This window comes from Macaca fascicularis, chromosome 17, assembly GCF_037993035.2.
Source record: "Macaca fascicularis isolate 582-1 chromosome 17, T2T-MFA8v1.1".
NCBI classification, from domain to species: Eukaryota; Metazoa; Chordata; class Mammalia; order Primates; family Cercopithecidae; genus Macaca; species Macaca fascicularis.
Genome location: NC_088391.1, coordinates 97,265,202 through 97,291,323, shown reverse-complemented (window position 1 = coordinate 97,291,323; position 26,122 = coordinate 97,265,202). Strand labels below are relative to the sequence as shown.

Here is a 26,122-nt window from a genome sequence, read left to right as displayed (position 1 = left end):
ACAATATTTTTGATACTGACTACTCATCTAAGAATACAGCATGTTTTACATTTACTAGGGCCTTATTACTGCCTTTTCAGTAAAGGTTTATAATAAAGATTGTGTAACTTGTTGAAGTTTATTCCTAAATCTTTTATGGTTTCTGTTGCCATTGTGGAGAAAATATTATTTCATTTTTTAATACGTTTTTGCTTATTCAAATAATTCTGGTTATTCTTCTACTGAGTTAAGCTTTATTATTGCACTCAATTTTAAAATTGAGGCACCTAGATTTTCAAGAGTTCCTGTCATCTGCAAATATTAATGTTGCCTTTTCCTTTTAGGGCTCAACAATGACACAGTTTGTTGTACCACATAGGAACAAAGCTTTTCGTGGCTACGGTTGAGGAGGTGCTGGTTATGTGCAAGGGCTTTGCACAGTATGACCTAGGTGCACGTCCCTGCTCTGTCACCTACTAGTTGTGTGACCCTTATTTAACCTCTGTGGACCTCAGGGTCCTATCTTTGAAACGGGAATAATAGTAGTACTTAATTCAGAATTGTAAGAATTAAGCACTTGTTAATACATTAAAGCATTTAGAAGGCACATTAAACCCTATAGTAAGTAAGCATTAGGCTACAGTCATCAAAACCTGCTGCATACTTACCTCCTGCAAGTCTCATAAGCACTTCAGAAAGTGTGGTATCTCCATTCTACGAACGAGGAAAGTAAGCTCAAGACAGCAAGTGCTGAGTGCAAGTCACTTGGATATATATTTTAGGGCTGCCCCGCAAGACCAGCTCCTAGAAGATAACGCAATCAATCAATTTCTGCGAGGCAGGACTTAAATCTCACTAAAACGTGCTTAATTCATTCAACATGGCGTTGGCACCTTACCAGGAAGGAAAAAAACGGAGTACGCCAAGGCGAAAGGGAGAGCCTCCATCTACTGCGTCTCAGGCTTCCGCCAAGACTGACGGAAAAAAACGAGTTCACTCGGAAGCGCTCGCCTGCCTTCGGTAAAAATCGTCAGAAGGCGGGGCCCACGCTTCGGCACGTTCCGCGCAGGGCATTGTGGGAAGGGCGGCCGGTGCAGCCGAAGCTGCCATCTTAGGGGCGCCTTGCGCTGCGGCTTTCTCGGTGGAGGCGGCCTTCCTGGCAGCGGTAGACGTCGGGAAAAGGCAGAAAGTCCGTTGGCCGACACCTTTCTTTCCTCCGGCCTCTGTAGGACCGCCAACCCGCGTCCGAAGGCGGAGGCGAGGGGAACTGGCCGCGTGAGGGGCCTGAGGCCAGCGGTTAGAGCGTCGCCCGGAAGGATGGGCCGGTCTCGGAGCCGGAGCTCGTCCCGCTCCAAGCACACTAAGAGCAGCAAGCACAACAAGAAGCGCAGCCGGTCCCGGTCGCGATCCCGGGACAAGGAGCGCGTGCGGAAGCGTTCCAAATCTCGGGAAAGTAAACGGAACCGGCGGCGGGAGTCGCGGTCCCGCTCGCGCTCCACCAACACGGCCGTGTCCCGGCGCGAGCGGGACCGGGAGCGCGCCTCGTCCCCGCCCGACCGCATCGACATCTTCGGGCGCACGGTGAGCAAGCGCAGCAGCCTGGACGAGAAGCAGAAGCGAGAGGAGGAGGAGAAGAAAGCGGAGTTCGAGCGGCAGCGAAAAATGTGAGTGTCCGCGGAGGGATGGACCGGGGCGTGCGGAGAACGGGGCCCTGGGCGAGGGCGTGGGGCCGGGGCGGGACGGCGCGGGCTGGGAGAATGGCGGGGACCGAACGGGGCTGAGGACCGGGCGCGGGAACGGGCCGGAGAGGCGGCGGCGGGGCCAGCAGGCTTGGCTTTTGGAAGGCCTGGGGTGGGACAGACCCAGGAGTTGTCCGGGAAGGAAAATTCGAGGGCTTGAGCAGAAAGGGCTTAAATAGGAGAAGGCGATTTTGGCGCGTGAGAGGAGTGGTGTCCCGGAAGTAGGGATGGAGTTCGGAGTGAGGTCGGAGAGCTGCGTCGGCTAGTGAGGCCGGGAGAGCTGGCCTGCAGATGTGAAGGGTGGTGAGCGTTTGCTGGTCGGCTTGAGAAGAACAGAGAAGGGAATTAACCTTTGAGATGCGAATCACAGCTGGCCAGAAGCATTCTTCTATTGAAGCTCAAATTTGGGACAGAACTTAAGTACTCCCGAGAATCATACACTTTAGGTGGTCCGCCAGAAAAATGCATTTTCACTTTAGTGTATTCCTGTTGTTAAGGTGTCTGGATTGCTTTTTTCCCCTTGAGCCTACACCCTTACCCCTTTCTTGAGACGTTAAAAAAAAAAAAAAAAAAAAAAAAAGCACAGACCTTAAGTGTACACTGCGATGAGTTTTTTTGGCATTTGAATTCACCTGTGTAATCACCATCCCAAAGCCTACCCTTTTTTAAACTTGCTTTCTATTTCTCTAGCAAACACGTGGAGTTTTGTTGTTTCCCTTGCACTGTGCTTCTTCAGAAAACACTGGAATAGTTGCTTTCGTTTTGGCGTTGCTCACATGAGGAATAGTGAAAACTAGAGTTACAATGTGTTTCCGAAAATGTCAGCTCTCAAGTATTTCTGGCTATGAAAGTAGATGTGGATAAATAATCCCAAACTACAGGAACTTTTGGGTTTTAAAGTTTAGGGATTTGTTGTGTGTTTTGCTTTAAGATCATCATACTTTGATGCTCTGGGTATTCAGTTCCCAAAAACCACATTGAAAAGTAGATTTGAACAGTCCTACTAACTGCCTATTTAACCAGCCATACTTGGTCAGTTTGGTCAGTTCTTCAGTGAATATTTAGAAAGTGCCCATGAAGCAAGAACGTTACTGAATTTATGATTTTCTCGAGGCGAGTTTATGTGTACTGAATTGTCCGTAGGGTTTGTAGTTTTCTGTAGTTGCGTTTGTGTTAGGTAGATTTTCCAGCACACATACAGCTTGTTCTAAAATAAAGTTACTAAAAGGTAGGACTGGAGCACTAATACTACAGAGGAAGCTGTACCTGGAGCTGTTTTGCTTCCAACATTCCTTTAAAACACATGCAACACTCATTTTTCCTATACTTAGAACTGTCAGTGATATATATGAAAATAAAGGTAAAGTAATTATTTCAGATTAAACCTTGATTTTGTAGAATCCAACTTTTGGGTCTGCAACAAGGCCCTTAGCTGTAAAGTTCTCAAATAGCTATCAATAGATGGATGTATAAAAAGTTACCTGAGACATTGCTGAGATAATTTCTTCATGTGAAAACAAAGGAGTCCTCCATAGAGGAATGACTTGCCTTCCATTAGAAAGCTAAGATTTGTAGGAAAAATGAAAAGAAACTTGGTATGCAAAGAATAAATAGAAGCATTTAGCAGGCTTTACATGGATAGCAGAGAAGAAATTCAGGAATGAAATATGGCAGATAGAGGCTGTATGGTTCTCTGGTTTGAGAGAAGACACAAACTGCCAATAGTATTTAGGAATGAGAAGGGGCCAGGGCCAGCAGCCACCTGTACCCTAAATTCCTGGGTGCCGTGCAATAGGCGTTACTTAATATATTCTGATGCCTTGGAAGCAATGCAAAAGAAACAGTGGAAAGACTTAAGTATTGGAGCTTTGGGAATGGAAGGAAATAGTTTTCAGTCTACATATCCTGTTGGTTAGTTTATTCTTTTAACTGATGTTTATTGAGCATTTAATAAGTGCCAGGCACTGTGCTAAGTGCTGTTCATATAAAAATGATTGGCCCTTCTCCAAGAGCTTGATCTAGCTCAAAGACAGATCATTAAATAGGCAATAATACAGTGTAGTAAATTTAGTGACAGTAATATAAACTGTGTAAAGAAAGTATCCTGTGAGGGTGGAGGAGATAAGACTATGACAATGACAGGCAAGGTATAGGACATATGTGGAGCACAGAAAAGAGCCTCCTCCCCCGACTCCTGCCAAAATAGAGGAAATGGTCTCAAAACTGGAATAATCAGGTGACTGTTGACTTAGAACACGAAGTTCTATAAATATTTAAGTCATGGAGTGACTGGAGAGGTAAATAGAGGCTGGGAATCATGTTAGGGTTGTTTTATGTCATGTTAAAGAGCTTAGATTTCATCGTAGAAACAGGAAGGATTTTAAGCAGGTAAATGACAGGGTGCCTTTTTTGTTTTGATTGTTGTATAGGATGGAAAGTAAGAGGTGGGTACAGAAGTTTACACAGGAGTAGTGAGTATGGTTGTCGGAATGGAAAAGAGGGACAGATTTAAGGAACATTCAGGGTATATTAAATGGAATGTGGGACTTCAGAAAAAGAATGTTGATTCTCATGTTTATAGTGTGGCTATTGCAACTCATCTACCAAATGTTTCAGTAACAACTGTGTGGCAGGTACTGGTAAAAATGTCAGAAACTTTGTGAATAGCGAATATGGGAGAGGGAAAGGGAATAAGAGAATGGTGCCTCCACTGTGAGCACTGGTTTTGGATACATTGTACTGAGTTTATCCAGAGTTGATCATGTGAGACTGAAGCCTAGCTAAGAGGGGCTTCTCTGAATGTCAGTGAAACCTTGAGAGTATATGGAATGACCCACGGAGAGTGTGGAGAGAGGAGAGCGGTTCATTCAAGGGACTGAAAGAACCTGAGGACATGCCTGTATTTGCAGTTGGGAAAGGGGAGAAAAGCCCATGGTGGAAGCGGAAAGGAATATGGTAAGAATGCATAATGTCAGGTGCCCTTTCAAGAGGTCTACTTAGATGGAATGAGACTGTAAAATAAGAATCAACTGCTGGATTTAGTTAATTAGGAATTCTTTGGTAAGATTGGAAACCTTATCCACTTAAAATTCTGAGTTGTTGAATAAATCACCTACCTCTAACCTCTTGCTTATTGTGAAAATTGGAGATAATGTATTTAAAGTAGGTGATATTTGGCATATAATAGTTCCCAGTAAGTAATGTTATTTAATGTAACTTACTTACATGGAGCCAGACCAAGCCTGATGAATTTAAGAAGTGATCTTACAAGTTGTAATCTTGATGCTTAAAAGGTAGGCCTTTACATTTTTTAAGACCTTTGCCATCAATTTTGAATAGGCAATTCACATGGTTCAAAATTCAGTTCAAAAGATCTTCCTCTCATCCCTGTGTCCCAGCCATTCAGTGTGGTTCTTCTCACCCCTCCCCCACACCAGTAGCACCATTTTCTTAAATGCTCTTTTGAGATGCTGCATGCATGTTGTATTAACTGTTGAAAAATAGATAACTGAAAATGACTTGCAGCAAATCAGGAAAATGTTAATGGCATAGTAACTTACTCTAGCCTGGGATGTCTAGGTTCCGATATCCTCTGTGTTCAACTGGCTGACAGGTAAAGAGCCTTCTAAATTAGAGTGTCTACACTGAACTGGGATCTCTATGAGTGATTCTTAGAATACTTGGACAGTTTATTGTGAGAGCAAAGAAGAGCTTTTAGGAGAAAATTGAGTATATGAAGCCGCATATTTTTGGAGGCTAAGGCTCTGACAGAACATTAAGGCATAAGACCTAGTTGATGTTAAGAATATGTATTTATTTATTTATTATTTTTGTAGAGACAGTTTCACTATGTTTCCCAGGCTGATCCTGAACTCCTGGGCTCAAAGAATCCTTCTCCCTCAGCCTCCCAAAGTACTGGGATTACAGGTGTGAGCCACTGTGCCTGGCCTATACTTTTTTCTTTCTTTCTTTCTTTGGTAGTTAAATCTGTGTGCTTGTCTTTGCCTCTCTCATTTGTCCTGCAGAAACCAGTATAGAGTAGTAGTATAGTGCTTGCTTGAGATCATTAGCTTTGGCATCTATGTAGGTTCAGAGAAACAGCTCAGCAACATCCAGTGTGCGTGAGTCCAGAAACTTAAGCTCCTTGTTCTTAGTTGCCACAGTAAAAATGAGATACATACCCAATGCATAGGAATAATTATGTGATTTAAATGATTATATGGTATATAAAGCTTTCGGCACAATATTATATGTTACTTATTAAGTAATAAGTAAATGCTGTTTGCTAATAATTATTAAGCAATTCCTAGAAGTAAGCCCCTAGGATTGAGTTCCTACATTTTAAAGATGTTTTAAAATAATGGTGTCAGTTACTCTGTAGGGAGTAATACTCTTAACAGTGATGAGGTGCTGTAGCCTTACTGTTTTGTTTTTAATCGTTAGCATTTTAAAGTTCATTGTGACTAGTCTTTTTAAAATACCTGAGAGCACAGATAAAGTAGAACCTAGTATTACACCATTTCCATTGGAAACCTGGAAGATCTTGATTTAATGCTTTCATCAGTATAGCATATTATTGGCAGGAGAATGGATATTCAGCAGAGAAGCATGAGGAAAACATTAGAGAAAAGAACATCATGAGGGTGACAACTATGGCAAGGGTTTTAAGGAGTGAATAGGCTGTTAGGTGATACCTATTTTGCAAGACACTAATGACCCACTCAGGAAAGTTCAATGCCTCTTATGGGAGTAGACATAATAGTGGTTTTATCATTGATTATGATGATAAATTTGCCGTCAGTAAAGATGAACTCATGCTTAATTCAGTTGTATATGTGCTCATTGGTTTGCTGAATTCAGTGTATGGCGAGGGCATAAAATTGAGCTTTCCATCAGCACTGTTTCTAAAATTTGATTTAAAATTTTTTTTCTGATTACTGAAGTAGCATTTTTAATTTTACCAAGAAAAACAGCGAAGTTATGTTCTTGCTAACACTTGAAGGCAAACAGTTTTGCTGTGGAACCCAGAACCTTGCCTGTTGCAAAGCTTAGTTTTCATGTTCGGATGCCTTGCAGTTCCTCCAGGAACAAAGGGAGATAAGCAGCTTTGTGAGAAACTGCACTAGGTCATTCATTTCTCATTCTCCAGTGTTTCAGTTGAGCATGGGACTTTCCACTTGCCCCCTCCCTGTGGGCTATAAAGTCGCTGAGCTGTAGTTAGATTTGACTCCTTAGCAGCATAGCAGCCCACGGCCTGCCTGTACTGCCTGTTATATGGGCCCTCTGGTTTGATGTCATCAGTGGAAATAGAAGCAGGGAACTGACAACATTCTGATTTGGCTTTTGCTGTAAGTAAATTTATTTGGCTCATTTTCTGCTTACTGGCCAAAGCTATGGAAATGAGGCCCTGTTAGCCACTGCACTTCTGCTGAGGGATGGCTTGACTGCCAAAAATAACCTTGAGTATGTATCAGTTCTCTTCCACCTTCGTCAAATTCTTAAGTTGGCAACTTTTTACTCCTAGAGCCTTCTTTCTACTTTGTGTGGAGTTTTAATTGGAACTGTGTTACATTATCCTTTTTTTAAATAGTACTATGATCCACTTAGTATTGGTAGTTACAAGTCACATCGTACTGGCTTTGAAATTTTAAATATTAAGTTTCTTCTTAGGCTTCTCTACATTTACTAATTTCAGAAGAACCAACTAGCAAAAGTGTGTGTGTACACACTTTATTATGAGAAATTTACATATACACAAAGGTAGATTACTATTATTATTGTGTACTCATTATCCAGATTCAACAGTTGTCAGCCTTATTTCATTGATTAGTTCTCTTTCCCTTTGGATGAAGTAGAGAAACAACATTTTATATTGAAATGTGGTTTAATTTCTGTTGAAGTTGCCATCTGGTTTCCTTTGGTGATTGATTTTTTTAGTGTTGGGGAAGATACCTGCTCTCTTACTGAGCTGCTGTAGATGAAGACTTATTGAAACCACTCGAATACTGTATTTAATTGGAAGTTAAGGAAAAGGAGCATAGTTAAGTCTTAGGCTTTCATACCTTTTTTTAAGAAAACTTAGTTTTGGAAGGGAAAAGGGAAATATTTAAGAAACAACAACAGAGTCCTGAGAATGGGTGTTGCAAACGTCTAGGACCTTAAAGATGCTTTCTCTAGTACCTACTGTCTCCTTGACGGAAGAATGTAGAGGATAAATGTAGAAACTGAAATGAATCCGATTGTTTAAGACACATTGGTGTTAGTGTGTTATCACTGTGAATAAGTAACAGGAGTTGAAAATGAGAGCCCTTGGATGAGAATTGAATCATCCTGAAGAATAGAGTTAAGTTGAAGTGGATTGGGGTATTTAAAGGTCACTTAAAAACGATAAAGTCTTTACTAAACAGGTAAATTGAATGACTCTCATATATATGTATGTCAATTGAGTCATCAAAAGATAAAGGTTGTGGGTTTTATTTAATTTTGAGGGTTGTGAGAAAGTTGGAACGTGAATCGGCCTCTGAGGATTTAGATTTACTGCAAGAGCCTCAGAATTTATTCATTCAGCACAAATTATTGTCTCAGAGTGCTATTAAGTAAAAATAGTGTGAACAATATATGCAATATAAAAATTTTTAGTAGTCACATTAAGAAATCGATGAAATTATAGTGTATATTTTTATCCAAAATATAATTTTTAACACACAATCAAATAAAAATAGGAGATCATTTATATTCTTTTTCTTCACACTAAATTTCAGTTCGGACCAGACACGTGACCAGTGGCTATCACTGAATATCATTGGTATAAATTGTACAGAATTTCCACAGTGGTGCCTTGATGAATGTCAGTAATTTCAGCACAGCATTTTATTTTGAGTAAATTGGTTTATAATATCAAAATGGGATTGGAGTAATTAAAACTGTAGTATCATGCTTTATTGAACTTTTTCTGGTAATAAAAATATATTTTTACCCACTTTCGTATTTCTAGAGGAGCTTTTAATTGAAAATCAATTAGCAAAAGGAAGAAAAGACAGTAGGAACTATAAAGCTAAAGAACTTCAGTTCAAAACTTAAGTTGGTCATAATTTCAGTGAAAACTACGCACTATTACTCCAGCAGTCTGAATCTCTTTAGTCTGTGTGTGTTCTCTCTTTGCTTAGCGGGAAATGAATTCAGCCAGTCTGAGTTGCCTGCTACGTAATTTCTGCTTACTACTTTGTAAGCCCCAGACGAAGGGATTGGCAAATGAGCAAATCTATATATTTTAACAACTTGTCCTCTGATTATAAAGTCGATAACAAGTAGTTTTCTGTGTCATATTTATCGTTCCTAAATTAAAACTAATGAATTAGGCTTTTTGTATATACCAGTTCTCCTGTATTTAGAATATGATAAAGGAAAAAAAGATTTTATATTCATTTGAATTTCTGTGTTAACATCTGTCATTTCCTTAAATGTGACGTGAAAATGAATTCTGAAAAAAATCACTGAATAATATCAGGCTCAATGGCTTGATAGACTTAAAACTAGTTTTGTTTAAATTTATAGTTTTTAAAATAAATATCTAACTCGTTTTTTTCGCTTTGTTTGCTAGTCGACAGCAGGAAATAGAAGAAAAACTCATCGAGGAAGAAACAGCACGAAGAGTGGAAGAATTGGTGGCAAAAAGGGTGGAGGAAGAACTGGAGAAAAGGAAGGATGAAATTGAACGAGAAGTTCTCCGAAGGGTGGAGGAAGCCAAACGCATCATGGAAAAGCAGTTGCTCGAAGAACTCGAGCGACAGAGACAAGCTGAGCTTGCAGCACAAAAAGCTAGAGAGGTAACGCTCGGTCGTTTGGAAAGTAGAGACAGTCCATGGCAAAACTTTCAGTGTTGGGTTCTGCCTCCTGCTCAGTTCAGAAAGAGATGGAATACAGACTATCTAATTCCTTTCTCGTCTAAACTTAACATTGCTGCGAAAGTTAATTTTTTAGCCTATTCAGAAGTGCTGACTGATAACTTAAAAGTTGGAAGCTTTCATAAAACATATTCAAGGATACTTTTTGATTTAATGGAACTGGCTATTTGAGAAGTGTTTGAAACTTTTGCCATGGCTGCAGGACTTACATTCTTTTTTGGGAGGACGGTGGGGAGACAGGGAGTGGTAAAGGGAAAAGGTTAAAAATCCACCTGTGGTTGTATATTCTTCTATTCTATCACTCTGTTACCTAGACTGTGAGAGGCTTTTGCCTTCAGTCAGATTAAAAAGAGCAGGGCCTAACATTGAGTGATAGCACCTGCTTTGATAAATAGGTTTTCTCACTCTTCTTTTTTTCCTTCTTTTATCCCTCACTCCCTCCCCTAAACCCTGCTTCAGCACAATGGACTAATTCTAGCATTCCGATCATAAGGCCCTCCATTTTCCTAATGTGTTTCAAGGAATCTTTTTAGGAAAAATATCCAGATTATTTATCCACTTTTTTTAGTATCTACTAACAACTCCTTTTTTTCTCTAGAGAGTTATGAAGGAACAGGTTGTCCTTGTCTGGAGTCAAGCTAAACACATGATTTGTTTTATCAGCAGCTGGAGCAGAAGTTGAAAATGTCTTTCTGTGAGACAGTAATTTGCTACTGAAGCTTTATAGCTTGTTTGCACTGATTACTCCAGGATCCAAAAACTTGGTGAAAGTCACTGAAACGCTCAAGGCAAATTACTTTACAGCCCTGAGTGTCTTATCACCATAGTTTGCATACTGAATATGAATCCAGTTGGTGTGTGACGTAGGAAATCCTGTAGTTGTTTTCTTGAACTGAAATATTTGACTCAAAATAATTAAGACTCATTGTCATTTTTCATCTTGGCATTATTGTGGACAAGTTGACATATTAAATCTCTTTGCTTTCTGGTAAGCTTAGCTTTTAAAATGCATTTTCCCTTGTCCTGTCTTTAACTAGATATGCATGCTTATATTTATAGTGGGTTTCACAGACTATAAAATTGAATGTATGAAATTTTTATTTATATCAGTGCTTTTAATAATGAAGATATTTTTGGAGTAATGGTGCTGTCTTGTAGCGAGTTATTAATCATAGTAAGATTTTTTTCTCTTCATTTGCTTTTTTGTTTCATATTAACAATTTTTTTTTACACGGACACAACTCTCTGACAGTCTTTCCAAATATTAAAATCATTTGAATATGTATGCTGTGATCTGAACACTGCCCAAGCCATCAAGCAGTCTTCATACAGTTTGCATTATAAAATCTCATTAAATTCTCCAAGAAAAAATAAGTTGAAGAATTTTATTTCCTGACCATGCATCCCCTGGATTTCTGAGTTTCAGTTCAGATTGTAGATGACAATATAAGCTGCCTTCCGAAATTGTCAACATCTGAATGTTAAGTCCATTTTCCCCATGGAAGAAGCCCGTAGTTCCATGAAGTATGGATTACCATTTGTATTTTTCACTAACAGTAAATGTATTTTTCTTATTAATTGTTTGCCTTAGGAATGATGAATTACATTTTTTGTTCCTTCTTACCATAAACATCTGCATTCCTCAGCTCAGCCTTCCTTGTATGTTGTTTCTTTATAAATGGTTGAGCTGCTGATGCAGGTATTGCCAAGCTAACAGTACAAATCATTTTAAAGAGGAAGCTGGCGCGTATGGCAGCCGAGGAGCACACTCTGCAGGACACTGGACAAGACAGTAAATATTCAACTTTTAATGCTGATTAAAGGAGTATAGGTAAAGAATACGTAGGTATACATAATTGGTGAGACAAATATTCACTTTATTTATATTTTATATATTATTTTTTTAATTTGGTAAATACTATCCAGTTTTGTAGTTGTCCTTGTTGATTTGTGTGATATTAAAGTATTAGTAATAATTGCCAGGAAACTATCATTAGGGAGGGTTTAGTTGGTTGCTGTTTGGACTGGGAGGGATGATTTAAATTTAGTGCTAGAAACCAATTTTAGTGACTGCACAGTTTATCATTTGTCAGACAGAAGGTAGCTATAAAGCTACCCTGTAAGTCATATCAAAAAAGTTCAGAGGAAGATTAGTAAATATTTATCAATAAAAATAAACATTTTGTTTTTCTAATATTTTAACATATCCTCCCCTTTAGGAGGAAGAACGTGCAAAACGTGAGGAGCTAGAGCGAATACTGGAAGAGAATAACCGAAAAATTGCAGAAGCACAAGCCAAACTGGTAAGTGTAAAGCATTATGTGAAAAGTGTTTTGTATTTTGCTTTATTTCCTTTTTTCAGATTTTGTGGACTTTTGTGCTCTATAATTTGACTTATTTTTGAGGGGGTTCTTTGGACTAACTTTAAAGGCTTTTTGAGTCAAGAATAGAAACAATTGCAATTTTTACTTCCAATCTGGACAGAACTCCAAAATTTGCAGAGATTTTAAAAAACAAGTTTTCTGGGGAAATTGTTTTGTTCTGTATCCCCAGTTTTATTTTTCCTAACCTCGTTCACATTTCTCATATGCCTAAAAAACTAATAGCAACAACAACAAAAGCTTGGGGGTATATTTAAACCACCCGTAATATGCAGCATTTTACTTTGTATTAGTTGGCTTGTTACCAGGAGTAGATAGTATTTATTTGATAGTAAGTGCACCAGAGTAATTTCCTATTCCTAGTTTATAATCTTAACAAGAAATACAGAGTCTTCGGTAATTATGTAATATAAAAAGATGGGGGTGAAGGGAAGCAAGTTGTAAGCTCCAGTTACATGGTATAAAGAAATTTTGTGGTTATAAATACACAGAAAAATATCCGGGTGGGTCTAATTAGTTAACGGTGGATCCCATTGAAAGTGGGGATGAATAAGAATGTAAAAAGTTAATATGGGCAGTTGTTTCTAGAGCATCATCTTCTTAAAGATAGTGTCCTCTGGATAAGAGATAAGGCTAGAAATATTCCACATAACTTAGTGAGCATGGCACAATGGATTCTTGATAAATATCACCTGGTATTTGTGAAGGCCATAATGGAATCTGTTGGAAAGCCATAATCCACTTTCCCAAAGAAAATCTTAAAATCTGCTACAGTCGAAAAGGCAATAGGAATGTGAAATGGATGAGTCATTCTAAGTTACATTGCTGCATGCTTATGAATAAGTATGTGATAACTTTTTTTTTTTTTTTTAGTGATTCCAGGATTCCATGTAAGGAGAGAACCTCAGTGCAGTTAGGAAGAAGAGGGAAAGTGTACAATCTGAATTTGAGGTTAGAAGGTTGAGCTTTGAAGGGTAAAATACACTCTGGTTTCCTCTTTTGTGGATGTTTCAGAAAAGAGGAAAAAATATGGTTGACAGTTAAATCATTGAAGCAAAATTATTGAGCAGGTGGAACTAGACCTCCTTTTAGGACATGTTAGAGAGACTGGATAGCTATGCTGGGTTCATTATGTGGGTGGCCTGGAAGCTTGGTGTGCCCTGCCAAGATCTTGATCCCTTCTGACCCTGTGGTAGCTAGGGGATGGTTGGCCTCCTTACATTATTCTTACAGTCCTCTGTTGTTTGCCCACATGAAAAATAAAAATATGACTTTTGGTGTGTGATCACTGGAAAAAGTATTGGTAGTCATAATGTAATGCTTCTCAAATGGTAGTAAATGTTCAGTGTTTGTTTTTTAATCCCAGTTTGACTCAGACCTCTATTTTGCAAAATACAATTAAGATGAATTACTAGAAAAATGAGGTCGTATTGCTGTAAAAACTTCTAATACACTTATATTGATTTGTCCTTGTTGGGGATTGATTAGTTTGTAGATTGTAAGTGGTCTATGGGCCATGCTTAACATGAGCACTTTTCCAGATCGCGCAGATTTAGATTTGATCAGAGTGACACTCTTCTCATTTCGTTTTGTTTTTGAAATGGAGTTTCGCTCTTGTTGCCCAGGCTGAAGTGCAGTGGCGCAGTCTCGGGTCATTGCAGCCTCCACCTCCTGGGTTCAAGCTTTTCTCCTGCCTCAGCCTCCTGAATAGCTGAGATTACAGGCACCCACCACCATGCCCAGCTAATTTTTCTATTTTAGTAGGGATGGAATTTTACCATGTTGATCATGCTGGTCTTGAACTCCTAACCTCTGGTGATCCACCCATCTCCGCCTCCCAAAGTGCTGGGATTACAGGTGTGAGCCACCACTCCTGGCCCAGAGTGACACTATTCTGATGGCATGCTTGTGATAAACTTCAGGTAAAAAACATATCTTAGGGAAAAAGAGGCTTTTATTTGAGAAAGTTGAGTAAGAATTAGAACATATTTAACATGTTTGCTTACAGTGTTCAATAAAGTTGGAAGCATAGTAAATTGGTACTGGAGTTTTTTTTTTTTTTTTTTTTTTTTGATAGAGTCTCCCTCTGTTGCCTAGGCTGGAGTGCAGTGGCACAGTCTCGGCTCACTGCAACCTCCCCTTTCCAGATTCAAGCAGTTCTCCTGCCTCAGCCTCCTGAGTAGCTGAGACTACAGGTGCCCGCCACCACACCCAGCTGCTTTTTGTGTTTTTAGTAGAGACGGGGTTTCAGTACGTTGGCCAGGCTGGTCTCGAACTCTTGACCTTGTAATCCGCCCGCATCGTCCTCCCAAAGCGCTGGGATTACAGGTGTGAGCTACCACGCCTGGCCAAGAAAAGTTTTTTATTTGGTTCTATTGGTAGTCATATGCTGGCAGGAAAAGTAGGGTATTCTTTGTGTAGGAGGAGACAAAAAATGTGTAAAGATGGCAAGGAGGTACACATTGAGGCCCACTTACACTTTTATTGCTTTTTTCCCTCCCTTTCCTCTCAGTTTTGAGCACTATTCTTTAATCTTTGTGTATGTTTGTTGGGAAATATGTAAAATATATTCAAACTCCTATTAAAAGTACTTGATACCGTATAAAGCAAGAAGAATTAGAAACATTCTGGCCTCTAGAAAATGATGAATGATGAAGGATGATCAAAGGTAACTACTAAAATCTGTATTGAGAAAAGCAACTTGATGAAAAAGTAGACAAGCCATTAAGTGCTTTTAAATAATTTAACACATTTTGGAAATAAGGACAACTCCAAAAAAAGTTTGTTACCATGGAAATATTTGGTAAGTGGTATAGGTAGTGTGAGGTAATGACGTAATTGCCCTGGGTGGCCTGGGAAACCTTCCTAGAAGAGGTAGTCCCTTGAGCTGGGCCCTGATGGATAGATGGAAGTTCTATTAGAAGGCAGACAAGAGTGTGAGGAAATGAAACAGGGCAAAGGCCTTTGGGGTAGTAGGATAAAACAAAGGCAAGGGTGTGGAAACTTGAGATACTGGAAGAAGTAGCTGTAGTAAAGTAGCGGCCATCCAACCTTACGTGTGCTAAGAAGTTTGTGTGGCAAGCGGATTACAGAAAAGACAAGTTGATAATGAAAGTACCCTGGAAGTGGGGAAAGAGATTTCTTAAACATTTTAACTGAAAAAATAATACAATGATGTTACAGATCAGTAAAGACTAATTTCCTAATTAAAAAGGAGATTTGTGCACAGGTAGGATGAGAAGCAGCTACAACAAATTTCTGAAAATGTATCTCAACCTCAGTAGAGAAGCAAAGAAATGTCCCCGTCTTTTCTTTTTCCTTAATAGAAATCCCCTAAAGCCATTGTTTTTCACAGTGTCCTCTGTGGGCAAGGTTATGATACAGAGACCTCTTTACCTGATGATCATGAGAATTTAAATGGGTATAATGGTTGCAGAAGACAATTAACAGTAAATCAGTAAATATAAAAAAACTTTAATTCTGTGTCTAAGAATTTATCTCATGAGATAGAGTCATTTACAAATGAATTTACATACAAAGATATTCTCAGATTATTTAAAATAGAAGTATCCATGTTGTTTAATTAATTATTATTATACAATGGATTTTTCTGTAGCCAAAAAGTATTTGATAATTCAGGGGAAATACAAAATAGGATGGAGGTAGCTAAATAAAAAATTTATATGTCCAATATGATCCTTTTATTTTGAGAAACATATACTTGCACATTTTAAGAGACACACAAATAAGCCAAAATGCTAAAAATAGTTATCTTTAATTGTTAGTCTTATGTGTAACTTTATACTTTTCTTCAGTTTCTACATGCTACAAGTAATGTATATCACTTTTTTGATCACATACAAATAATAGTAAAGAAATTAAAGTCATACTTTTGATTTTTTTTTTTTATTATACTTTAAGTTCTAGGGTACATGTGGATAACGTGCAGGTTTGTTACATATGTATACTTGTGCCATGTTGGTAGCCTCTTTTGACAAAAGTTCACAGATTGAATCCCGTAATGACTGATAAGGAATGTGATAGCCTAGCCACAAGGAATGTGTTAGCCTAGCCACACGAGCTCACCCATATATGAAAATCATTGTTAAGTGCTCTACTCCATGGCTAGTTACTGTTTTTTTCAATTCCACATTGTGTACCAAGATATTTGGTTTGTCAACAGAGACAAAAAAAAAGTATTAACCAACAAACATACTTTATTTACAAAGTAAAAGCATCCAAATATGACTTGATTTGGCTTTTTGGCAGATTGTTCTTTGTTCTTGAGTTAGTGTTGGTGACACATAACTATCTTTAGGTATTTGAAGGGTTGGTAATACAATGGAAAATTTTAATTTTCTTTTGTTAAAAATAGTGCTTAAATTTTTTTTGAAGTCTTCTCCATGGTGTTTTTATGATGTGCCTTGGAAAATCTCAAGATACTGTTCCGAAATGTATGTGAACTTTACTTTTTTGGAGAGGGAAACAGACTTAAAAATTGGGGATAGGTTTTGCTATAGAATAAAATACTCTTCCAGAAGGTTGTGTCAGCAGGGGGAAGAAATCCTCAAACTATACCCTTGTCAAGATGTTAAAATACAAACCATGCAACCTGGTTAGTGAATCTGGTGTAAGCACCTAAACTATGATAATAGACTGATAGTTTTTAATAAAATTTTAGGTAACATACTGGTCAAAGGAAGGACAAATTACTTTTGATGGGAGACGGGGGTGTTTGGGGTTTTAAAGTATATGCAAGTTATACTAGATTTACAGATCTCTTTACTAATGAAATAGTTTTCTTCAGTTGCCAAGTTCATTGTGTTATATACCACTTTGTATTTCACCAGTTTGGTTTCTCAGCAGTTTGAGAGAGGAAAATATAGTGCCATGTTTTAAAGTTGCTTATATATCAGTTGTGTACCACATACATAAGTTTAAAATTAACCAGAGTGTGCTTTGCAATGGAGAGATGGCTCTGAAAAATGTAAGCAGGGATTTCTTTTAAATGAGTTTGTATAGTAGGCTGAAAAATCCCTTCTGTCCTCTCTCCATGAAAAAGAGTCTATATTCTAATGCCTGGAATTTGAATGTGCCCATATATGACAAGGAGGGCGGGGCTTTTGCAGATGTGATTAAGTATCTGCAATGGGGAGTTTATTCTGGATTATCTGGTGGGCCTTAAATGCCATCACATGTATTCTTAGAGAGGCAGAGGGAAATTTTAGCATATAGCACAGACAGGAGAAGAAAGCTAAGTAAAGACAGAAGAGAGAGATTTGAAAATGTTGGCTTTGAAGATTGAAGTGATGTAGGCTGAAGCCAAGGAATCTGGCAGCCACCAGAAGCTGTAAGAGACAAGGAGCAGACTCCCCCCTAAAGACTCCAAAAGGAGAATGGACACCCTGCTGACACCTTGCTTTCAACCCAGTGATACTGATGTCAGACTGCTGGCCTCCAGAATAAATTTATGTTGAGCTATTCAGTTTGTGGTAATATGTTACCTAAAAATGTGGAAGTGGTTTTGGAATTGGACAGTGGGTAGAGGCTCCAGTTTTGAGTCACATGATAGAAAATGCATACATTGCCTTTAAAGACTGTTGGCAAAAATACGGATTTTAAAGGTGTTTCTGGTTAGGGCTCAGAAGCAAATTAGGAACATACTCTAAACTGCAGGGAAAGAGATCCTTTCTCTAAGTAATAGAAAGCTTGGGTGAATTGTGTCCTACAGTTGTGTGTGAGGCAGAACTTAAAACTTTTTCGTATTTAGCTGAGAAGAATTCTAAGGAAGTGTTGAAGGTGTAGCCTGGTTTCTTCCTGTTTATAGTAAAGTGGCAAGAAGAGCTAAATTGAAGAATGAACTGATAAGTATAGAAAGAACCACCAGCACTTGATGTTGAGAAAATCTCAGGCTATTCAGATGGCAAAAGGTGTTCACTGTTAGAAAAACTGGCTCTGGAAAGAAGGCCAAGGGTATTGCTAGACAACCTTTTGTTTGTGTTGAAGAAACTATGCATGTAACTCATAGGTTCCCGTACTATCTAAGTAAAAGCCAGAAATAGATGAGATTATCCAGGAAATATCTGTGGAGAACCATGTTTAATGATGTGACATGTAGGGGACCTCCAAAGTTTCTGAGAATGTTGTTTCAGCAGAAACTGCCAACTGGGACTGAAAAAGACACATGACATAATGAAGGAAGGTGTTTAGACTCCTGACAGAATCCACGCACATAGGAAAAATGATGTGAAGACAAACACAGAGATTTGAGGATATTGACCTTGGAGTTAAGTGTCCACATACCAAGAAACCTTGGCAGCCACCAGAAGCTGGAAGAGGCAAGGAACGTATTCTCCCCTAGACTCTGTGGTGGAAGTGTATCCCTGCCAACACTTTGATTTTTGTTCCAGTGATACTGATTTTGGACTTCTTGCCTCCATAATAGATTTCATCCAGTTGCAATTTGTCACAGTGGCCACAGGAAATTAACACAGTTGGAAAAAGAATAGGGTATCTTGTAGTAGAGTGATCATTTCTATAAGTTGAAATGGCACAATACTTAGGAAAAATAAGCCACCAAATGTAAATGTCAAACATTTTAATTTGAAGTGAAGTTTCGGATAAGTCAGATAAGGATTTTCGGAGAGCGAGAGGTTTTTTAATGATTGATAATATAAAAAGCTGGTTGAAGACCTTATGTTAATGTATTTGAGACAGTAATTTTAAAAATAAATTTCTGGACATGAGTGAGTATATTGACATTGTGAAGGATGGGTTTGTAGGACACAAACTGGAAACACGAAGTCACTGAAGGCCATTCAAAAGATGGGGCCTTGAATCACCAAAGTAGCAGTTCTTAGAAACTGTAAGAGAGAACTGATAAACTTGGTGAGTGAAGAGGTATGAAAAAGTGGAGACGCAGGGGGGACGTCTGTTGTAGGAACCAGAAAAGACCCTCCTGATGTAATCATTCCTAATAAACTCATGCCAGGTATCCCCAGGCATTTAAGGAATACTTAGTGCACAAAATAGTGAATGACTAAGACAGAAGAACTGGTGAAAAGAGAGAATGTAGGATACAGAACATTAAAAGAGCCACATCTAGATAATACCTTTATTTGTCAAATTTTAGAACAGAAAGTATAAAGAAAATCCCGAAGGCATCAGATTTTCCTTGGCAAAATTATGCAGTGGTCTCTCCAGAGCTCTCAGGCAGTGCTTTTTGTACATAATATTGCATACCAAGCTCAACCTCAATCACTTCCTCCTTTTGAAACAGTTGTCTTCACTTCAGGTAACGTGGAATCCATGGAGATATTATCTAAGGTTGAAGTTTCAAAAATGATTTGTTATAAATGTCACAAGAGGGGAATTAAGAATAAAAAGGGGTAAAGGGAGTAGGTGGTGATATGAATTTAGATGGTAGCTAATGATATCCCATAATGATGGTTTGTCATATTAGAAACCCTGAGGAGGTAAGCATGAGAATAAATATGTTGTCACAGGGATGGAGGGGATCCTCGTGTTTCACCTTTCTGTTATTTAACGTCGTACATGGAATACCTTAGAAAAATTTACTGACGTAGTTTACTAAGTGTCAGAACTAATCGTATCAAATATATTTTTTTCATTTTTATTCATTGGTTATCTAAAGTGGGATATACATTTAAAAAGTTATATGGAAGGGAAGATGAATAAAGGAATTAAAATTAGAAATGGCAGAGTGGAGAGTGGATCAGGCTATTTATCTTGGAAGGTTTAAAATGTAGAAATCACATTTCTGAAGAGTGACATAGTTTCTAATTGTGCTGTTTTTCGTCCATTTCTATAATCACTCTTGATAACAAATATTTATATGTTTGGATTTTTAAAATTTTATAAAGTTATGTATATTTCAAATGGAGAATAGATTTCAATATCTCTGCTACAGGGAATGTTGCTAAGGACTACCTTGATTAAATTTATAGACAGTTTAAGACGGAGAATGCTTATAAAAGTAATCTTTATAAAATCAGTAGATCCTCTGGATAAAGACGGTAGGGCAGAGGCCAGGCGCGATGCCTTATGCCTGTAATCCTAACAATTTGGGAGTCCAAGGCGGGTGGATCACGAGGTCAGGAGATCTAGATCATCCTGGCTAACAAGATGAAACTCCGTCTCTACTAAAATACAAACAAAGTCTCTACTAAAATACAAACAAATTAGCTGGGCGTGGTGGCACGTGCCTGTAGTCCCAGCTAGTCCTGAGGCTGAGGCAGGAGAATCACTTGAACCCGGGAGGCAGAGGTTGCAGTGAGCCGAGATCGTGCCGTTGCACTCCAGCCTTGGCAACAAGAGCAAGACTGTCTAAAAAAATAAATAAATAAATAAGGCAGAGGTTACTGGGAGGGGTAAGTAGGCCTTTTAACTATAATGGAACATTTTATTTTTGTGTATTTCTTCTCACCAGTCACTCTTTAGCTTGGGGTACAAGGTTGAAAGCCACCTTTGTGATATTGAACAGGGTTATTGGCATAATGGCTAGGAGAGTCTGCCCCAGTGTAATGGTTCTGGTATTGTGGATGTTAGCTTTCTCCTTGGCCTCCAAGCTTTCCACTACATAATCCTTGTGAGTGAGTTGCTTAGTATTATTCATCTGTATAAATATATCCATCCCCAACCCCCCAATGCAAATACTGCTTTCTTGTGCATAAATGTGAAACAAGCGGGAAGAGGAGCAATGGTTGTATTCTCTGGTAAGTAAAGTCATCAGGAAAGAAAAAGTTACTGCAGAGAGAGGGTAGGATTTAGGAACATAACCTAGCAAATAAGGTATAAGGTCATACCACGCTTACAGATGGTGGATGAACAGGACACCAGCTTTTTCACTTGAGAGGCTGTATTAAAATGAGAGAGGACTGTTTGTGTTTGAATAGTCTTTTCTGTTTTTGTCAAAGTGTAATTAAGATTCATGCTTAGTTTAAAGCCATAGTAGAACAAAATACCAATGTTTGTGTATAGATAGTATATTCACCTCATTTTTAAATAATTACATTAAATACTTCTAGTAGGCACTGTATGCCTAGCACTGGTGATTAACATTGTTGAGTCGTAGTCCCAGAGAAAATCACCTCCTCTGTACGTACATACATACACACTTTTGCCTTCTGTATTTGTAGACCTAAATGAAGAAACTTGATTCTTTACCCAATCTAAAGTGCAGAATTAGTATTTTCTCTGAAGGAAGTTGCTTTACTTTAAAAATCTTGTTTTTAATTAGGCAAAACGATCACATGGTTCAAATTTTATTTTTTTAGGAAGAGAAACAGTGAAGTCCCTTTACTTTCCACCCAACCCAATCCCCACATTCCCAACCCCATCTCCAAAAGGTGTACTCAGTTATGATTTCTTAAAATCTTTTCAGAATGTCTGTAAACGCATATTCAGGCAGATACAAATGCATAATATTTTAGTTCTCCTTTTATTGCACAAAGGTAGCATGTATACATGGAACTTATTTTTTTCATTTAACAGTGTAACTTGGAGATTTTTCCATTGCAGAACATAGGGGCCTCCTTTTTTCCTCTCTCATTTGTTTTTAACAGCTATACAATATTCTGCTTTATGTATCTTTAGTAATTTCTCTAATGTACCCAATATTGGTGGATATTTGGGTTTTTCCCATTCTTTCTATAAACTGTGTTGTAATATGTAACCCTGTAAATATATCAGTTTCGTGTGGGTGTAAAACTGGCACATTGCTGTACAAGTATATAATGTAAATTCCAGAAAATGTACTTGGTGGCATAAAGTATTATGAAGATGTAATTTTGATAGTGTCAGAGTGCTGTTTATATGGTAGCATATGTGTGTTGGTCCAGTTTTTGCTGCTGTAACAGGGTAATTTATAAAAATACTTGGCTCAGGGTTCTGGAAGCTGGGAACCCTAAGAACATGGCACAGGCATCCTGTGAGGTCTTCCTGTGGTGGAAAGCATCACATAGAGAGCAAGCTAGACAGAGAAGGCCCTAGAGAGAGAGAAAAGTGGTAGCCAGACTAATGTTTTTATCAGGAGCCCATTCCCACAGTAACCAACCCACACCCCATTCGGGTGATAACAGAATTAATCCATTCATGAGGATGCACCCCTCATGGCCTAATTACTGCTTAAATGCCCCACATCTTAATACTGTTAACAATGCCCATTAATTCTAGCAGTGAACTTGGGTGACATTGAAACCACAGCAATGTGTTGTCACACTTTGAATTTCTGTCTTATAGGGTAAAAAATGGTATATTTGTAATGTTCATTAGATTTCTCTTACGGATTAAAGTTGTGATGTTCTGCTTTGTGTACCCTCACTCTCCAGGACTCTAGTCTGCTTTTCTAGGGTTGAGTTAGAACCTTAGAAGAAAGTGAACCTGAGTAATTATATTGATAAAATGTTTCTTAGGCACATGCACGCATGCAAAGAGCCCTTATTACATCTTGATTCAGTTGCACACACTAAGCTCTTATCCCAAATTTGTGATGATTTATGAAAACTGGATAAAGTGATTGGCATATGAATTCACTAATGATGTCTGGAAGCAGGTAATTCTTTGTGTTGTAATATCAGTGACAGCCTAAGGAAGAGAGTGGCTATTTGAAATAGATTCTGATGTACAGGTAGGATTTCCATAGAAGGAAAGAATGGCATGAGCAAAAGACGGGGGAACAAGATAGAAAGGAGAATTTAGAAGAGGAGTAGAAACAAAGTTGGAGCCAGGTTATAGAAAATCTTAAGTCTTAGAGAAACATACTTTAGGAAGTTAAGATGTATGCCATGGACAGTAGATATCATTGGAAATTTGAGGACACGAGTGAGCGAGCAATGGTCTAGAAAGGTGAGTCTGGCAGTACCGTGTAGGATGGGTTGAAGGACACACTGGAAACAGGGGCGCCATTTTAGATGCACAAAAGATACGTGGCCCTAAACTGGCATGCTGGCAAAAGAAATGAAAATAAACTCTAGTCAGAGAATATAAAACAAGAATTAATAAACTTGACTGAAGAAGGAAGAGATGAAACAAAGCTACAGAATTTGAGTGGCAGAAGAGAAAATGTAAAGGGCAGATTTATTTTAAGGATAAAGTGGAAGAATTTAAATCTTAAACGTGTTGAATTTTGAAGCAAGTCCTAGGTCTCCCTGGTGGATGTGTCCAGTAGCTAGGTATAAATGTAGCATAGGAAAATGGTTTTAGAGAGCTGTGTTTTAAAGATGCATTTTAGCTCTCTGTGGATTTTCCACCTTGGTCACTTGCCAGATTCTCTCACTGCTTGTAATTCTGATCTTTGTTATCTCTGACCTTACTTGACTGCTGTTGATTTGTTCCAACACTTGTCTTTTTAGTCTATGCCACATTGCTGTCTAAACTTCTTTGTGTTCTTCTCTTTTTGCTACTTAAGATAAAATTTAAACATTTTGTGTTGCATAGCGGAGTCCTGTTACCTTTTCCATCTTCCTTTGCCATAAAGCCTATAATCCAGTCACATTACACTTTATTTAAAAAAAAAAAAATTATCATTGGAGACAAAAGAAGTGTTGTGTGGAAAACCTTAGTGTGTGGCATTAGAGAATGTATCGAAAGAGAACATTTTTAAAGGAATTAAGTGAACAAAATAATTTATTTAAATAAAGAGAAAAGTCACTGAATTTAATAGATTTTGACCATACAGAAGATAATTTTAGTAGAATAATGGAGATGGAAGCAATGATCTAAAGTTTGACTTTGGATGGGAGGAATAGGTAGGCAGCTCAAAGGATGCAGTGAACACAGAAAGAAGGGAAAAACGATAAATCATGATAACTGATACTAAAAACTCCAGAGTTAGAACATGCTTTCTCAACTTTGGCACTGATTAGATCATTCTTGGTTGTGGGAGCTGTCTTCTCCATTATAGGATGTGTAGCATTGTCCCAGTCTTCTACCTGCTGGATGCCGGGAGCCATTCCCAGTTGTGGCAGCCAGAATTATCTCCATGCATTGCCTAATGCCCCCTTGGGGAGGGGATTAAAATTGTGCTTGGTTGAGAATTGAAGATGTGTGTATGGTAGCTATCTAGGAAGCGTGAGAAGGGCCTGACTTCGGTAAATAGGGGAATCTGTAGAAGAACGCAGGAAAGAAGTCGCTTGACATGGAAGGAGTTGAAGGCACTGCAGGAGTGGAATCAGTTATACCAGTGTCCCTTTGAAGTTCGATAGTACTTTATAGTTAGGTCAGAAGGTTTTCTAATATTTTTCTTCAGGTAATTGGGTCTGTGGTGTTTCTTGGTTGTCTACTGATACTATAATATAGTCCCTTTTTTTTTTCAGCATGATTTGACCACACAAACAAAAACCCCAAGTGGAGATTTTTTCCTGTGTTTTTGTTTTTTTTGTGTGTATGTATGTCCTTCTAACTATAAATATGGTAATTGGTAGATAACCTGCTCTTTGAGTAAATCTGTGCCTTGGTTTATAAGTAACAATCTATTAATCTGGTAGACTGAAGTTAGAGATAAAAATAGGTATAGAACAAAATCTGTCATGATATCAACATGTGATTTGTGGAAATTAATTTCTATTTCCCAAATGTATAAGTGCTTTTCCATAATTTGTTCATTTGTTTTCATTAAAAATGAAAGAAAATGTAGATATAATTAATAAAGGGTTCTCTTTTAATTCTTTTTTCTCTACCACTTAAACTCTATGACCTTAGTCAGATTTTATGACACATGCCATTGTGTGTAAGTTGTCACCTCATAACTAAAATATTGAGAAGGCATAGAATTCATAGAAAGTCCTTGTTTTTACCCCTTTTTTTTACATTTGCATTAAAATTTTTTTTGTAGATACATAACAGATACACCTGTTGTGGGGGTACATATGATAATTTTTAATACATTTCTACAATTAATGTTTACTTTAACTTTCAGGCCGAAGAACAGTTGAGAATTGTTGAAGAACAAAGAAAGATTCATGAGGAAAGGATGAAACTAGAACAAGAACGGCAACGTCAACAAAAAGAAGAACAAAAAATTATCCTGGGCAAGGGGAAGTCCAGGCCAAAACTGTCCTTCTCATTAAAAACCCAGGATTAAATTGCAAACTCTGAACTTTTTACAAAGAAAAATGGAAAAACTTCGTATGGTAGCTTCATGTTGAAGTGGTTTTTTGTTTTTGTTTTTGTTTTCGTTTTTTTAATTTGTAAAATCTGGAAATTTAGCTTGTTCTAATAGGGGCTATGCTCTGCAATTCCCTTTTTTTTTTTTTTTTTTTCTCTTTCCTTTCACTAAGTCAAATCCTTATCAGATCATTGTTGTCTTCTAAAGAGTGACATATTTTTCACCTGTTTGGATTCTATATTAGTGGTCTGAGGAAGAGCAGATCACATTGTAAAACTATGGATGGTCTGATAAGGCTTTTACTGACCCCACTGACTTCAGAGTTATACTCTGCTACATCATAATGCTGGTTTTGCTGACTTTTTGTTTTTTTATATATTTATAAAAAAAGAAAAAGTTGGTGATTGCATTGGGAAATTCCCAGGGTATTACTGGACCTATGTGGTGTATTGTTAAACCAGTGTCCTTGTGATACTGTTGCTCTTGATGTTCCTGATACAGGTAAGGAAACAGTTGGTCAACTCTGATACAAAGTACATATACAGTTCAGTATTGGTCTCTGTTCAGTTTGTTTTTATTTCATTGACAAACTCAAACCAGCATTCCCCATTGTGTAAATAAATGATTTTGCTGAATAAAGTAAAAGTCTTAAATTCATATGTTGAAGCAATTTTTTTTAAAGTTATGTTAAGTCTTAAAGAGGGTGGTTCACTTTTTGATGGTCAACCATTTAGAAGTCTTAGAACTATATTTCCTCTTGTTTATGCTTTTAACATAGGGTTTATATGTACATCTAATATACTTGTGAATTAGTATTTAATGGCTATTTTTACAAATATCAACTTTATGCTGATAGAGCAAATGGCATCAGTGTTACCTTTAAGAAAGACTGACAACACCCAGAAGATTTAAATTCTCAAACCTGTGCCTCTGTTTTAGGATATAAGTATTATCACAAATTATACTTAATAAAGGCTAGAAAAATGCTTTTAA

At 37.9% G+C, this 26,122-nt stretch overlaps 1 protein-coding gene across 4 annotated transcripts; it reads left to right on the top strand.

Annotated features, from left to right (window-relative positions):
- The first annotated feature begins 1,069 nt into the window (after nt 1–1,069).
- ARGLU1 (arginine and glutamate rich 1) lies at nt 1,070–25,786 on the top strand. Of its 4 annotated transcripts, XR_012426495.1 has the most exons (5): nt 1,070–1,643; nt 9,319–9,544; nt 11,357–11,414; nt 11,842–11,925; nt 24,941–25,786. XR_012426495.1 is itself a non-coding variant. In XM_005586215.4 (4 exons), the coding sequence occupies exons 1-4, from the start codon at nt 1,297–1,299 to the stop codon at nt 25,103–25,105; spliced, it is 822 nt and encodes a 273-aa protein (XP_005586272.1). In that variant the 5' UTR covers nt 1,070–1,296; the 3' UTR covers nt 25,106–25,786. The 4 variants fall into 4 exon arrangements, 1 of the variants encoding a protein (XP_005586272.1); XR_012426494.1 differs by having other exon boundaries at nt 11,357–11,925; XR_001486566.4 differs by having other exon boundaries at nt 9,319–11,414.
- The last annotated feature ends 336 nt before the right edge of the window (nt 25,787–26,122 follow it).

Coding starts and splice junctions, on each gene's coding strand:
- ARGLU1 (XM_005586215.4), top strand. CDS start 1,297: ATGGGCCGGTCTCGGAGCCGGAGCTCGTCCCGCTCCAAGCACACTAAG. Junction 1,644..9,318: donor TTCGAGCGGCAGCGAAAAAT/GTGAGTGTCCGC, acceptor TTTGTTTGCTAG/TCGACAGCAGGAAATAGAAG. Junction 11,926..24,940: donor CAGAAGCACAAGCCAAACTG/GTAAGTGTAAAG, acceptor TTTAACTTTCAG/GCCGAAGAACAGTTGAGAAT.